The sequence below is a fragment of the Schistocerca americana genome, chromosome 2 (genome assembly GCF_021461395.2).
Source record: "Schistocerca americana isolate TAMUIC-IGC-003095 chromosome 2, iqSchAmer2.1, whole genome shotgun sequence".
Taxonomy (NCBI): Eukaryota; Metazoa; Arthropoda; class Insecta; order Orthoptera; family Acrididae; genus Schistocerca; species Schistocerca americana.
The window spans coordinates 534,518,335-534,533,095 of NC_060120.1; the positions used below are offsets into that span (position 1 = coordinate 534,518,335).

The following is a 14,761-nucleotide window of genomic DNA, read 5'->3' on the forward strand; positions in this document are numbered from 1 at the left end:
ATGTAAACTAACCAATACTGCCAAATCTGCTAGGAATGAAGCTTACACTAATAAACAGATGTGGATTATTATTGCAACAGTTCCTTGTGCGAAAATGAAGATAGAAAGACATGTTTAAGGTGAGACATAAGAGGCAAGGACATTTCACAACAGAAGCTTATAATAGATACTAGGGATGCCCCCTATCTTTTCCTAAGCCAAACCCATAGTAGTAGAAAGGAAATCATGCAGCTTTTACTGACATAAAAATGGTGATGAAAATTCAGAACTAGATAGGAAAGAGAGACATAATGAGTGTTTTACAAATCATATGGGGGTAATACAAATTCAGGAGGCAAATTCTGGGTATAAAAACAAGCATAGATTTTTCATCTGCTGCACGACAGGTGCACTGAAGGGTAAATAAGACATATCTATAAGTTTTCTTGTCATAGTTTTAATAGATTTAGTTTGATAAAATTCTAATGTGACACACTTTTGGAAAGTCTCAATAATCATACTTGCAGTACTCTGGCAGTAAATGGTTGTTTTATAATTACTTTCTGCTCCTGTGATAAGTAATGTAGTGACTTTAACCAAACCTGACAAGATTAGAGCTTGACAAAATTTTATTGACTGATACCAATGCATTTCAGTGAGTAATGTTATGCTTATAGTTATTTTATTGATTTTTAAATTTTGTTTTCTGTGGCACATTAAATCTTCATCATGTACCACTGATACAAGATCATGATTATTTGCATCTTTGTCAAAACTTGTTTCTATTAGCATCTCCATTTAGATCATCAGTGAATCAGCTCCCATGTGCTGCCACATAAAATCACTATTTGCAATAACACACATATGCTAGACAAAATGCAAAAATAAAATCTTACTGGTTATTAACTGTGAGGGAAATATTTTTGTCTTGACTTGAGCTCTCTTCTCCTCATTATCTCCTTTTACCACTACATTTATCTTTTGTTCTCACTGCTAACAGAGAGTTCCTGTGAGAGGAACTGGCTATAACGACAGAGCATGTCTCTCTAAATTATCAAAAAATAAACTGTTTCAGCTTGTCTAACAGAGGAGTGTTACTGGTATAAATGTAGGATTATAATGTGTATCTGTAACTGATACATTGAAGTGATCATCAAATAGTTTCTCAAAATAGTTTGCATGCTGCTATGTATTCATATAAATGCTAAATCATTAATATGTACATGTCCTAAAGTATAGTGGGAAATCCAACAATGGTCCTTCATGGTAGAATCATTATACTGAAATAAAACTAATTTCAGTTCCAAAAGAGTCTATTCAATATAAATTTTATCCATAAAATCAGGGGTGGTTTTCAATTAACACTGCATGCCAAATATCTGCAGGCTGAATCTCCAGTATTATAACAATTACATAAATCACCTGTGGTTATGTAATGTTTCCATCATTGCTTCTCTTGTGAAGATAACATGGCAAAATTTTGAACCATTCCCCAAGTGCATGGCTAGACTCACACAGACCTAATAAAATTGACTATTGTCATTAATAGTGTTAGTAACAGATTATGCATTAAAATTGACAGGATCATGAGCATATTTGATGTCTGAAAAAAAAGCTAATATATAGCTCTTTGTGGTTCTTGTTTGTGATACAGCATAGTGACAGAAGAAAAATTACAAATGGAACAAACAAGTGGTTTAATGAAGTAGAATGTTGGTCACCTAGAGTCCTTTAGAAATGTCAGGCAGTTTTTCAACATATGCATCTGCACTCGTATGATATTTTTCACACCTTGGTTTAGTGGACAAATGACATTGACGTAGAATAGCAGTGCTGGTAGGCTGCTGTAAAGGTCACATATGAATAGGAGTATATCGAATTTAATAAAATTTGTTATCCTTCTTCTTACTCCAAGTGCTATCATGTTATACACAAGAAGTGACAAAGGAAAATTTTGTAAAATAAAGGTACAAGCATAGAGCAAATGATGAGAGGGGATATGCCAAGAACAATGTTAGTTCTATTCTATATACAAAGCTCAGCTCTATTTCTGGGATTTTTAATGCTGTAACAGATTTCAGTTAGCATTTAAGCATCTTCATTACCTGATAAAAACTTCTAATATCGCTGGCTTGAGTTTTTCTTTGCGCTCGTTATAATGACAAATTTTTGTCATTCATATTTTTCCATAATCCCATAAATGCAGCTCTGCAGTCTACCAAACAAGTTCACACTGCAAATTAATAACGTAAGTTATACTTTCGCATGTAATAATGTTTTGGTCTGAGATACTTACAGCTTACCTATACTTTGTCAGAGGTAAAGAATGTTATTTTAACGGTCTGTCAGTTTACAATGACACACTGAATACAACAGAAACCATTTTTTAAATTGTAAACTGGTAAATGGCGGTACAGTTAATGGTATTTAAAGAGACTGATGAAATAGGAAAGATCCAGATCAAGCATATTGGCAAAGTTCCTTGAACTTCTTTATAAAGTGATATCAAATTTGTGGAAAACTTGTTTCTTGTATTTGTGTGTGTGCCTGTTTCTACACCCTTAACCTATTAGTATGTTTGCCATATACTGCGCATGATTTTAGTCAGTGGAAAACACAACTGAGCATTGTTGCATATTTATTTATATAATGAAATTGACTTTATAGACTAAATAAATCAGCATGAAAACAGCACAATTGTTTTTTGCAATGTGTTGCTTTTTACACCTGGTTTACAATATATTTGACTGCAGTAGGCAGTTCAGTAATTTATACAACTTTTTTATGTAAAGATATATTCCACTGCTGATCTTTGTAAACAATTTTTGTGTAAATAATATTTTATAAAGTTGTTTTAATTGCGATCAATCTTAATCTTAAAATTTATAATTATAAAATGTACTATACAGAGTATTTAAGTACCTCCTTTTATGGAGTTTACAAGCTTCAAGGCATCCAAAAGTATATCTTTTGTATGATGGGAATGTTTCTGTAACAGTGCTTTTGAAGCATTACAGTGTGATGTTACAGTACATGAAATATATTGAAATCTATGATAGCATAACAAATCTGTAAATGATGAGTGACATACAGAAGAATGCATTTCTTATACTGAGTCAGTGGGTGAAAATGGAAGGAGATGGGAGAGAGTCAAATAAATTTATGATGTGAGAGTTAGAGATACAGAGAGACAGTAAAAGACAGAGAAAGATGAAAAGAAATGAAAATGCATAGCAGTGGACATAACCACAACTTTTGATACAGTGGGATACTTCTTAGAGCATACTTTTATCTCTCTGTATGCATTTTCAAGGATGTGTCATGGTGCCTGCTGTGAAGAAGATGTGCTAGAAGGCACTGTCATGATGGTTCTTTGCAACTGGCATATATGAAAACTAAGATATGCCATTGTTCTTTTGCAGAGTTAGGGGATTCATAACTCCCAGTTTGGTTAAGTAATGTAGATACTTCTTGTCAAACTCTGGTGTAGCATTATAATATGAAATTATCCATTAATGAAAGTTACTGCTAATGCTAATACTGATAAATAATCAGTACTGGTATTCACATGAAGTATGGACAGTGAGACAATCTGCAATGATTGTGGACAGCCTTTTACAATTTCAATCCCTAAAAATATTTTTAAAGTTTGTTTGTAAAGTGCTGCTGTATCTGGGCTATATTCTACTCAGAAAAAGTAGAAGTTAGCTTAATGATGGTCAGGATTCAGTGGAACACTGTAGGTTATGCTACACAGAGAAGCATTTAATTTTCTTCCCATATTGTATCTTTCATTTCCCAATCTCAGAATCACATATGCCAGCTGTAGAGACCAGGCTCTGAGTATTACGGAACAATGACACCCCTTAAGAGTTACTAACTGTAGTGCAAGCTTTTTCAGGATCACAGTTGCAGTTAGAAGGAGTGTGAGATACGGCATGAACGGTGTTTTGAGAAGATGAAGTGGGAATAAGCAGTGCATCATGCTCAGAGGGAGATGAGAGGAAGGCGCCATGAGAACCTCCACTCATACTGAGGTGTTGCTCCACAACAACTGAATTGTCTTCCACAGCTGGTGTCTCATTATTTTCATTCTGTTCTGGAAGCTGAGATTCTTGTTCTTGTTGCTGTGTCTCTAGTTGTGAATGTTGTCTCTGTATACACTCATGTGAAGCAGAAGTGGCTTCATAGCACGGTAACAGTCGACAGCGCACTGATGTTAGTATGGCCCCAATCACCACTAGAGCTCCTCCTGCACCAAGCAGAGCATATCGATGGTCGGAGGCATCTGCTCCTGGTTTCAGCTGGACTAGTCCAACTATCAGCAAAACTGTACCCAGCAGCAGAGACACCACCAACAAGTGGAGAATAGATACCTGTCAACACATACAATAAATATAGGTTTAGGCACTGCTCTAAGTATTTTAATAATCAATAAATGAAATGCTTTGCTTCAGCTATATTTTAAATGGGACCTAATAAACAGAAAGCTAATTTTAAAAAAATGCCTTGATGTATACTAGGGTCAGTTTAAAAATAAAGTTGCCTTCAACATAAAAGTTGTTGAAATGATCACCAAAGTGGTGTGATATTCTGGCAGTTGCCATCTTCAGGTGATCCTGATGTCTGCTTTTCTTCCACTTCTTATTTACTCCCTCCCCTCCCCCCCCCCCCCCTCCCACTCACCATGCTGTAGATCATGAGCCAAGCTGCCCAGGCATGGCTCAGCTGCTGAGGTATTGGGGGAAGAAGTGTTATGGAATGTTCTGAATCACAGTCTGCAGTTTATGCATTGCTTCCACCAAGCTCATGTTACTGCTGCAGTGGAGGCACTTCTAAGTTTGTCAAAATATCATGCCATTTGGGTGACACCACCTGACTGAAAACCTGCATACATTTTAAGATAATTGTATGCTGGGAAAGTCTAAAACCACACTGAAAGAAAGTTGATTTGAACATGAAAAATCTTTATTTGGCATGCTCCAATTGGAAGTGATATTTGCTTGTCTTCCTCTGATCTCTGAATTGACTTACCCAGCTAGATGTAGAGGGAACCAAAAGTTTAATGTGGACACTGAACTGCAGTACTACATCATTGCAGAAATGAAAAGAAAGGAGAAATGGCTATATTTATGAAACATGGAATAAAGCTGTAGGCCTTAGACCTAACAGAGTACTGCACTGAATGACTATTTTCAAGCTGGTGCATTGGTGAGACATTAGACTCATGTTTGGAGAGACAATATTTCAAATTCCATCTAGCCATCAGATAAAAGTTTTCCACTTTCCCTAAGTTGCTTAAGACAAATACTGTGATGGAGTTCCTTTGTTCATGTGAAAAGGACACTGTCAGTTTTCTCCTCTAACCAGAGTTCATGCTCAATACTTCATGAAAAGGACACTGTCAGTTTTCTCCTCTAACCAGAGTTCATACTCAATACTTCATGACCTTGTCACTAACATGAAAAACTTTAATTTACCTCCTTTTTCCGTAACAGTGAACAAGTGCTGTGCTTCCTTAATGTGTTTTGAAGTGCACAAATTAGTTGTTGTGACATTGTACAGGCCCCCAACAGGAGATGATGTTTTAAATTTCATCAGGTCATTATAGAGAGCAAAAATAAGACTTAGTAGAAATAATTGTGAAGTTATTGTATGAGGGGAATTCAATTAGTAATGCAACACATTTTGTGAAAGCAGGTTGGTTTTATTCGGGATTCCAATATACAATCTTATTCCCCACTCTCTTGCCTACAAAACCCTATTGTTCAACATAATCTCAGTTCAGTGTAACTGCCTTATGCACCTTATTGGGGGGGGGGGGGGGGGGGCTGTATACCCTCAGGATAGCACTCTACTTGTTGACACTGGAGCCATCTTGCAGCATCAATAACCTCCCAATCATCCATGTTCTGCTTCCCGTGGAGTGCATCATTCCTTGAGCTGAAAAGATGGAAGTTGGAAGGTGTGAGATGTGGGCTGTGGAGTGTATGATGAAGAACAGTCCAGTGAGGTTTTGTGAGCTCCTCTTGGGTGCACAGACTCATGTGAGGCCATGTGTTGTCATGCATAAGGAGTAATTCATCTGATTTTAGGTGGCAATGAACACAGTGAAGTCATTTCTTCAATTTCATGAGGGTAGCACAATACACTTCAGAGTTGATTGTTGTGTATGAGGGAGGACATCGAACAGAATAATGCTTTCAGAGTCCCAGGAGAATGTCATCATGACTTTACTGGCTGAGGGTGTGGCTTTGAACATTTTCTTTGGAGGATAGGTGGTGTGCCACCATACCATGGATTGCTGTTTTGTTTTCAGTTAGAAGTGATGAATCCATGTTTCATTGCCTATGATAATGTTCAACAAAAATTTGTCATGATCGGTCCTGTAATGTGCAAGCAATTTTGCACAGATGGTCCTTTGTTGCTCTCCATGGTTTTCTATTATGTGGTGAGGAACCTAGTGGGCAAACGTCCTGGAGAACCCTAACTGGTGGAAAAGTGTGTCAGCATTAAAAACAGAAATGTCCACTTGGTCAGCAAGGTGTTTGATTGTGATCCATCAGTCACCTTGAATGAGAGTGTCTGCATGTTCCAGCATTGCAGGAGCCACAGTCGTGTTGGCTGGTTGGTACATGGAAGATTCAACAGGTTTGTGCAGCCTTGTTGTGGTGATGACAGATGCCTTGCCCAATGACTCATCATACATTTGTTCACTTCCAGGTCTCTGTAGACATTCTGCAAGCTCCTATGAGTATCTGTGATGCCCTGGTTTTCTGCTAAAAGAAACTTAATGATTGATATCCGCTTGGAATCCCCCTCTGTTACAGATGCCATTTTGAAAGCTATGTATAGTGCTATCACCTATTGGAACTTCGTGAAACTGTAGGGGTTGAAGCAGGAATACTCTACAATGTTACATAACAGATTCCACATTTTTTCAACCAAGATACAATGAGAAAAAATGTGTTGCATTAACTATTGAATACCCCTCATATATGATGATCCCAATATGGTAACTGTCTTTCATAAAATACACGTGAGAACTTAATAAATTGTTTCTCTGGTCATAATGATCAAATGGCAGTAATAAAGCATATCCATCATTTGGTCTAAGTTGGAAGGTAGAAGTACTCTTATACAAAGCCATAAATCTTGACCCAGTTAACTATTCAGAGATAATAACTGGATGAAAAATGAGAAAAAGTTTACCAAGTACACACAGTAGAGATAATTGTTTCCAAAAACCATTCTTACAATGCTTTGAGTTCCATTTTTTCCTCTTTACAACAGTAATGAGCTGATATTTATGACAAACTCTAATGTCTCATTACATTATGCTTCATTTATTGAAAAGCAATAGAAATCTGCAAATGTAAAGAATGATACAAAACAAACCTGAACTCAAGTCCCACATAAAGTAGTAATTGATCTAAAATGAACCCAAAAAGACAATGTAAGTACTGGATCAGAAAGACACATACTGAGCAAGATGTGCCAAGCACTATGGATAACGTCAGGATGATATCAGGAGTGTCACTTTGAAGATGTACAATATGCACCCTGAAGGTAGCAAATATGCGCAGAAGATGGCAGAGAGCTGCAGAGAGTGGCAAGAGACAATTGCCAGACCATGTATGCGGAAATTACAAGAAAGAACCAACATGTAATTATGTGAACCAGTTTGTTTTGACTGAGTGAACAAACATGGCACAATCAGGTAAAAGGCGTCAGGTTATAGTTGGTGTCACAACTACTGTGAAATCTGAATGACAATAATAAAAGGAAATTGTTGTAGGTATTTCATATATTTTTAAACTGAGATCTTGGACAACTAATTTCAGTACATATAGAATGATATAACCCACCACAATGCCAAGAAATCACAAAGTAACAGAAGAACAGACTAATTCCTCCACTGGAGTTACCACAGACTTCTGTCAGACAGCTCTTCATGTTAATTTGATTAAATCCATTTGTTTTTATGGTGTAGGTACAATAAATAATTTTCATTTGGAGTTCAACTCAGTTCTGAAATGTGGTCAGATTTAATATAACAAGCAGCCAGATTAAATAATATAAACAGGTATAAAATTAGCATTGTGTACAGACATTGACAATTTTCAGATGAGACTAGGTTTAAAGTGCCATCATTATTATGGTCCACTGTATAAATGATTTATACTTAGTGCTATGTTTTCCATTATTCAGTGAGATAATGACAGTGTTTGTTTTACTTTATATGTAAACTGAAGGTGGCGGGAAGAGAAAGGAAACAAAAGGGACTATTGATGTCAGCTGCATTGGGACTTTTCACTAAACGAGTGGTGACAAGTCAAAATGTGTGCAGGACTGGAATTCAAACCCAGGATCTCCTGCTTACTAGGCAGCTACATTAACCACTGTGCCACCTGGACACATTGTGTACCAAAACTGTGCAGACTGTCTCAGCTTGCTTCTTGGCCAATCTGCTCTTCCCCCTAGCACCACAGTCCCTGTCCATATGCTTCATGCTCGTATTTGGAGGTTCCTGCAGCAGGTCAGACATAATTTTGCATCTACAATGAAGAAGGTGGATTCACAGCCCATCGAGGTGAATGAATTATGTGAATGTGTGGTGTCTGTCCTTTTGGAGATGTCTAAAAGAACAGATATGTCATATTCATATACTTGTTTTGCTTGTCACAGAAGACAGATTAAGCAACAGCAAGTACATTATACTAGTGTACCCTTGCAAAAACAAACAATTATCTAATTACAGTCATGTTATACTTGGCTCCCCATGCCATGATTCAGAACAGTGGAATATTCTGAGAAAATTGCATATGCAAACATTTAGAGCAGTAACACAGTGGTAATCACTAACAAACTTAGCATTTGTGAAGTGTGATGAATTCATAAACAAGATACTTGTTCTGGTCATGTACAGAGTGTTGTATTTGAACAGCATTGAATTGGTAAATGGCAACTGAAGTAGTGAAAATATATTATATCATCTATAAAAGGACTGTATTGGAAACTTTAATTGGAGGAGAATAGGCAATATGGAAAAGGAAAACTTTTGGTTCATTATCATGACATTCAAATTAAAAGTTACAGAAACCAGACACAGAAGATCATGCAACAGAAAAGTAAATGCAAATGATGAAATGTGTATTGAGGGTGAAATATTACATGCTATGATCACATTTGTGAATGATTCCACAAGAATTGGACAGGATGATGGAGGAGCCTGATGGTGCAAAATTAATGCCAATCATGATGCAAGCTCAATGGCAGCCAGCAGGCAGGCAGTCGCCTGTTCCTTTCTTCATAGCTACAACACCAGAAAGCGAGAATGTGATCTTGGGAGCAGTGTGGGTAGAAAGGCAGACTACAGTGAAATCTAGTGACCTTGGAGGCAACTCCAGGACAAGAAGTTAAGACTGGGGCACACAGCAAGTGACTGGATAGAGGCAGCTGAAAGCTGCAGGTCCTCATCCTATCAACTGCACAAGAAACATCCCAGAGTATAAATTTATGACTTGATACAGCAGGAGAGTAGCCTATGCTTCCACAAGAAATGGATGATGGCAATGATGCAGTGACACAGAAAGTAATGCCAGCCACTGGCCAGACAGATATCAGAGTTTCGGAATGGACATGATTGGTAATGACCAATTCCACTTACTATTCCAATTAGTTATGAAACTGGGAGAGGAATAGGTAGAAACTGTATGAAAACTAAAGGAATATATGTGAAAACAGGAAGAATCTGCACAAAACAGGGCAAGGCAATAAGAAGAATTCAAAAACAGGGTAACAAGCACACCAAGGTTGCTCAAGAGAAAAATAAATTGATGAATGATACTGAAACATCAATTGAGGACATAACAGGCACTCTGCAGAATCAAGATAAGAGACTTGAAATGTGTGATGAACAGATTACTGAGTTACAAGGCACAGTGGAAAACTACATTATTAAGTTGTTTCATCAGAGTAAGGGTTTCATGTGAATTGACAAAAAAGTTAAGTGCGTAGAAATAAGTAACATTAAATAGGAAAGCATTGCGCAGAAGAAGTTTATGGATGTGAAGGAAAACTTGTAGAAATTAATTGGGACACACAACAAAATAATAATGGAGAAATAGTGATAATTTCGGTTGTCATTCGTAGATACAGAACACGCTTCAGGTGCAAATAATACTGCCAGAAGAACTTACTTTTGTCACTGCCCCAACAAATAGCAGGCTTAGTTTGCATACGGATCCAAAGTTAGCACGACATGTGCAGCTGATTGCTATTATGAGCAGAAGACAAACCACGTAACAATTCGTACAGGCTCTCAAAGATTTGGATAATCTTTATCAAAGTGGAATGAATCAAAACCATAATAGGGACCACTTTCCACCAGAAAAATGGTTTTAGCAGCAGCAAAGGAATTTTCAACCACTGAATCAAGAAAATATGGGATCAAGGAGTCCATGGAATACATTTGGGAATGACTGGAATAGAAATAAACATCAATTTCAAGGAGGCAATAGATATCCTAAAAATCAACCTCAACAATGGGCCAGAAAAGATTCACGAGGGAGTACTGTAGAAGAGCAGCTTCCTGCTCCACATACAGAAAAATATCAGTTTAGGAAAGCAGCCCAGGAATATGAATAGGAAATGGATTAATAAAATTAATTTACAGTGGAATGGTAATGGAAATATGGAAACACTTAAGGTGCACCGGGAAAGATGAGAATAGAATGTCAGTTATAAGAGAGGGCAGAAATGTGTTCCAGTAGAATTAGAGATGTGAAACATGAGAGATTATGTACTGGGAAAGGAAATTATAGAGATGAAAGAAGGCAAGAGATACATTCAAGGATAAGAGTTTATGTTGTATTCACAGAGATTCAAATAATGGAAAAGAAAAGAAAGAACAATTTTGTCATAAATATCATAGACTGAGAAGATATTCAGTAAAAATTGTTGGAGGAGAATCAAATGGTTCAGATTTGAGTAAAATTTTGCAAAGTCAAAATGGTAATGACAGTAGACACTGCAAGTTATAACAAGACTACGCCTGTGCCGTTCTGAAGTATAGTAGATGGTGATATGTCTAACCAATTGTTCAAAACAGCACATCTTTTGTTCTTATAATATTTTGTAACATTGGTTATCCATATTTCCTAAATGTGAATTTATTTTTGTATTGTGATGTTTGGGGATGAATATTTTTGTCATGTTTATTTATCTTCTTTTATTATGAAAGACTATCCAAAACTAATCGATTATTCAAAATGTAAGAAAATGCAATTGATATATGATGCAAAATGTTCTAGTTAAATATCATCTGTGAACAAATATTGATATGTATTGCACTCTATGAGTTATTGATGTAAAGCTTTTGAATCTTCAGTTTACATTTTCTCTGGCTGATAGTATTAGAAAAGAGTTGATTGTGAGCTATGTTGGAGAGATGTCAAAATGCACAAGTAACTCTTCTCTGATGTACTGTACCTTTTTGGGTTACATTCTTACAGTATAAAGAAAAATTGTTTTTTGGATATTTAAAAGTGAAGACTCCTTAGTAAAAAGACTTTAACTGTGTTCCATTTAAAGAAATTGTATTTATACTTGAATACATTATTCTGAGAACACAACTGATTTGCATTATTAACATTTATTTTCAGGACCATTTATTTTCAAGACAACAAGCAATAATGACAACAACAACTACAACTACTACTACAAAGAACAGAAAGATGAGAATTATTTATAAGTACCAACTTTCATAATGAGTGGTGTTAACAAAATAGTTCTTGCACCCATGCATGCTCTGCAATTTATTTTTATCAATTTTATGTAGGTGTCCACCGACAGAATTGTAACTGTGCTTTTATTACATAAATTATTTAACAATATTTCAATTATGTGCAGGACAGGATGGCATTAGAAATTGAGGCTACAGTGATGTCAAGGGAAACTTTTAAGAACTGTGAAGTTGTTAATTCATGTAAGATACTAGTCATAACGAAACTGAATTGGAAAGTTGCGTTTTTGGCAACAAGTGTTCAAGCACTGATAAGTGAGGCCATTGTAGTGGAATATCAAGGGAGAGTATTGAATTTATGTTTATTGGCAGTAAGAGATTTGAATGCAGATGTCATAGTAGCTATCAATTTTTTGCATTTCTGGCAACATGTGTTGAAATATTGGTAAGTGAGGGAGCTGAGGTAGGGGAATGTCAAGTGAGAGAAATGGAATTATGTTTATTGGTAGTAGAAGATTTGAATGCAGATGTCGTAGTGGGAATCGATTTTTTGAAGAGAAATAAAGGAAGACTGGAGCTAAGTAATGAAAATGTTGAGTTAGAGACTGGAGATCTAAAGAGAGTGTTAAGAGCTGGGGAAAAAAAGCAGAAGAGTACGGAATTGGCATGTCCAAGAATAATTGAAACAGGTCTGGAAGATTCACAGGAAGATATGGGCAATGCATCACTTAATGATGAAGTAGCTTTGTGAGGACAATAAGCCAGCTTGGAAACCATGGAGAAGATCGAAGAAAGTTTGGCATATATGAAAAGTGATTGGGAAGATCTGGGATGTAACTGGGAGGATTTGGAAGCAGACAGAGCTAAAAACATGAAGAAGCTTGAACAAAGCTGAGAGTTAATAAGTGGAAGATAAGGAAACTATTTGGGATGATAGTGAAGCAGAAAAAGTGCCAAAAGAAGAAACAGAGCCTTGTGTCTGCAGTAATTCAGAAGAAGTATCATAACTCCAAGGTGAACAAGATAATTTGAAAGTCAACTTAAATATGATGAAGAAATATGAAAAGTAAAGGATGGCAACCGATGGCTGTGTGACAAATGGGAGCAACTGAAAACAAAATATTCTGAGATAGAAAGGAAACTGTAGACAAACAAGAGCTGTACAAACTACTGTTATAATCAGATCTTCATAGGGCAAACATGAGTAACGTTAACATTTTTTTAAAAATAATTTCTGTGTGCCTTACCAGCTGAAATTTTTGCAATGCATTTCTTTTGGTGTATTCTATGTGCCTGAAAAGGGTAAGAACTGGTCTGAAGATAAATATTGGTCAGCTCAACCATATATGCGTTAAGATGTGCTTATAGACTTTTCAGATAAATCAAATGTCAGTTCATCAATCATAATGATTCATTTGCTCACTAAACGCCATTAAACTCCCCTAAAATACCTCCCCATTTATGATATCTTGAGACTGCAGTACTTAAATAGCAGCTACAGTTTGTTCAAGATCCACTGCATCCTTCCCAGGGAAACTATGGCATTGTAGATACTGCTAACAAAAAAACATGGTTCAAATGGCTCTGAGCACTATGGCACTTCACATCTGAGGTCATCAGTCCCCTAGAACTTAGAACTACTTAAACCTAACTAACCTAAGGACATCACACACATCCATGCCCGAGGCAGGATTTGAACCTGCGACCGTAGCGGTCACGCGGTTCCAAACTGAAGCGCCTAGAACCTCACGGCCACTCCGGCTGGCTGCTAACAAAACTGTTATTTATCTCACTGTGCTGATTTCTGCAGAAAAATGCATTTTGTTAATTCCATCTTTTGTTACACACATTACTGTGATCTCCTGACAAAATTCAGAGTAGTAACCACTTGAATTGTAGACAATAGCTATATGAGGTGGAAATGAGTCTGGTGCTAATGCTCGCCAGGGCTGTCTGAAAGCCACCTGTCTGCAATGCTTCCTACAGCCGTTGAAAGGTGAATAGTCAGCAGTTTACATGTCAAGCACAATGACTGAGGCAGTTCCACATATGTTAAGTTTTGACTGTGGTTTTCCACTCAAGCATCATATACAGACAAACATGATATGTGACAATGGGTTTACAATCAAATGCAGTGGACACATAATAGCTCATTAAGTGACTCATTTCACATCTTAAGACATACCATGCAAAGGATTTGTACAATAACTTTCAAACTCAGTGGTGCATTTAGATCAGTTGGGGCACCTGCTGCCCAAAAATGATGGGTCTCCTCACCCATCTGCACCTCCCTCCCGCCACAAAGAACAAGAAAGCAAGCTGTGGTGTCACCGCCAGACACCACACTTGCTAGGTGGTAGCCTTTTAAATCGGCCATGGTCCGCTAGTATACGACGGACCTGCGTGTCGCCACTGTCAGTAATTGCAGACCAAGCGCCACCACACGGCAGGTCTAGAGAGACGTCCTGGCACTCGCCCCAGTTGTACAGCCGACGTTGCTAGGAAAGGTTCACTGAGAATTACGCTCTCATTTGCCGAGACGATAGTTAGCATAGCCTTCAGCTATGTCCATTGCTACGACCTAGCAAGGCGCCATTTATCCTTTGCTGTGTATCTAATGAAGCATGTACAGTAACAAGACCAATGTCACCAATTGTGGATTAAAGTTAAGTATTCCAGCAGCTACGTACTTTTCTTTATAGCACAAGCCATCCCGCAAACCATATCTTTAATGAATAAAAGATTTGATATGGGATTAATGTTTTATTTCCAGTAAAATTGAATATGATTTGTGTATAATAACCATTTTCTCTTGGCAACTATATCACTTCAGAGTAAGTTGTAAATTAGCTTACATCTTGCATGACCCATGATGTGTTAAGTGGTAACTCTAACTGTGGACATGTCGTTCCATAGGGTTTCAAGCTAGTACTTCTTAATACATTCATGTTCTGAAAAAACAGAACACCTTGAATGACTAGTGTTAGGACATTCATATTCACAGGACATGTAAATTACTATGTTCTGCGGAAATGA

General features: G+C 37.0%; 1 protein-coding gene across 1 annotated transcript in view; it reads right to left on the minus strand.

Moving 5' to 3' along the window:
• Nucleotides 1-911: 911 nt before the first annotated feature.
• The window catches only part of LOC124594151, a 1,388,778-nt gene continuing 1,374,928 nt past the window's right edge, over nucleotides 912-14,761 (minus strand). Inside the window, exon 6 of the mRNA XM_047132507.1 lies at nucleotides 912-4,355. Within this exon, the coding sequence (XP_046988463.1) occupies nucleotides 3,846-4,355 (510 nt within the window). The 3' untranslated portion in view covers nucleotides 912-3,845. The remainder of the gene's footprint in view (nucleotides 4,356-14,761) is intronic.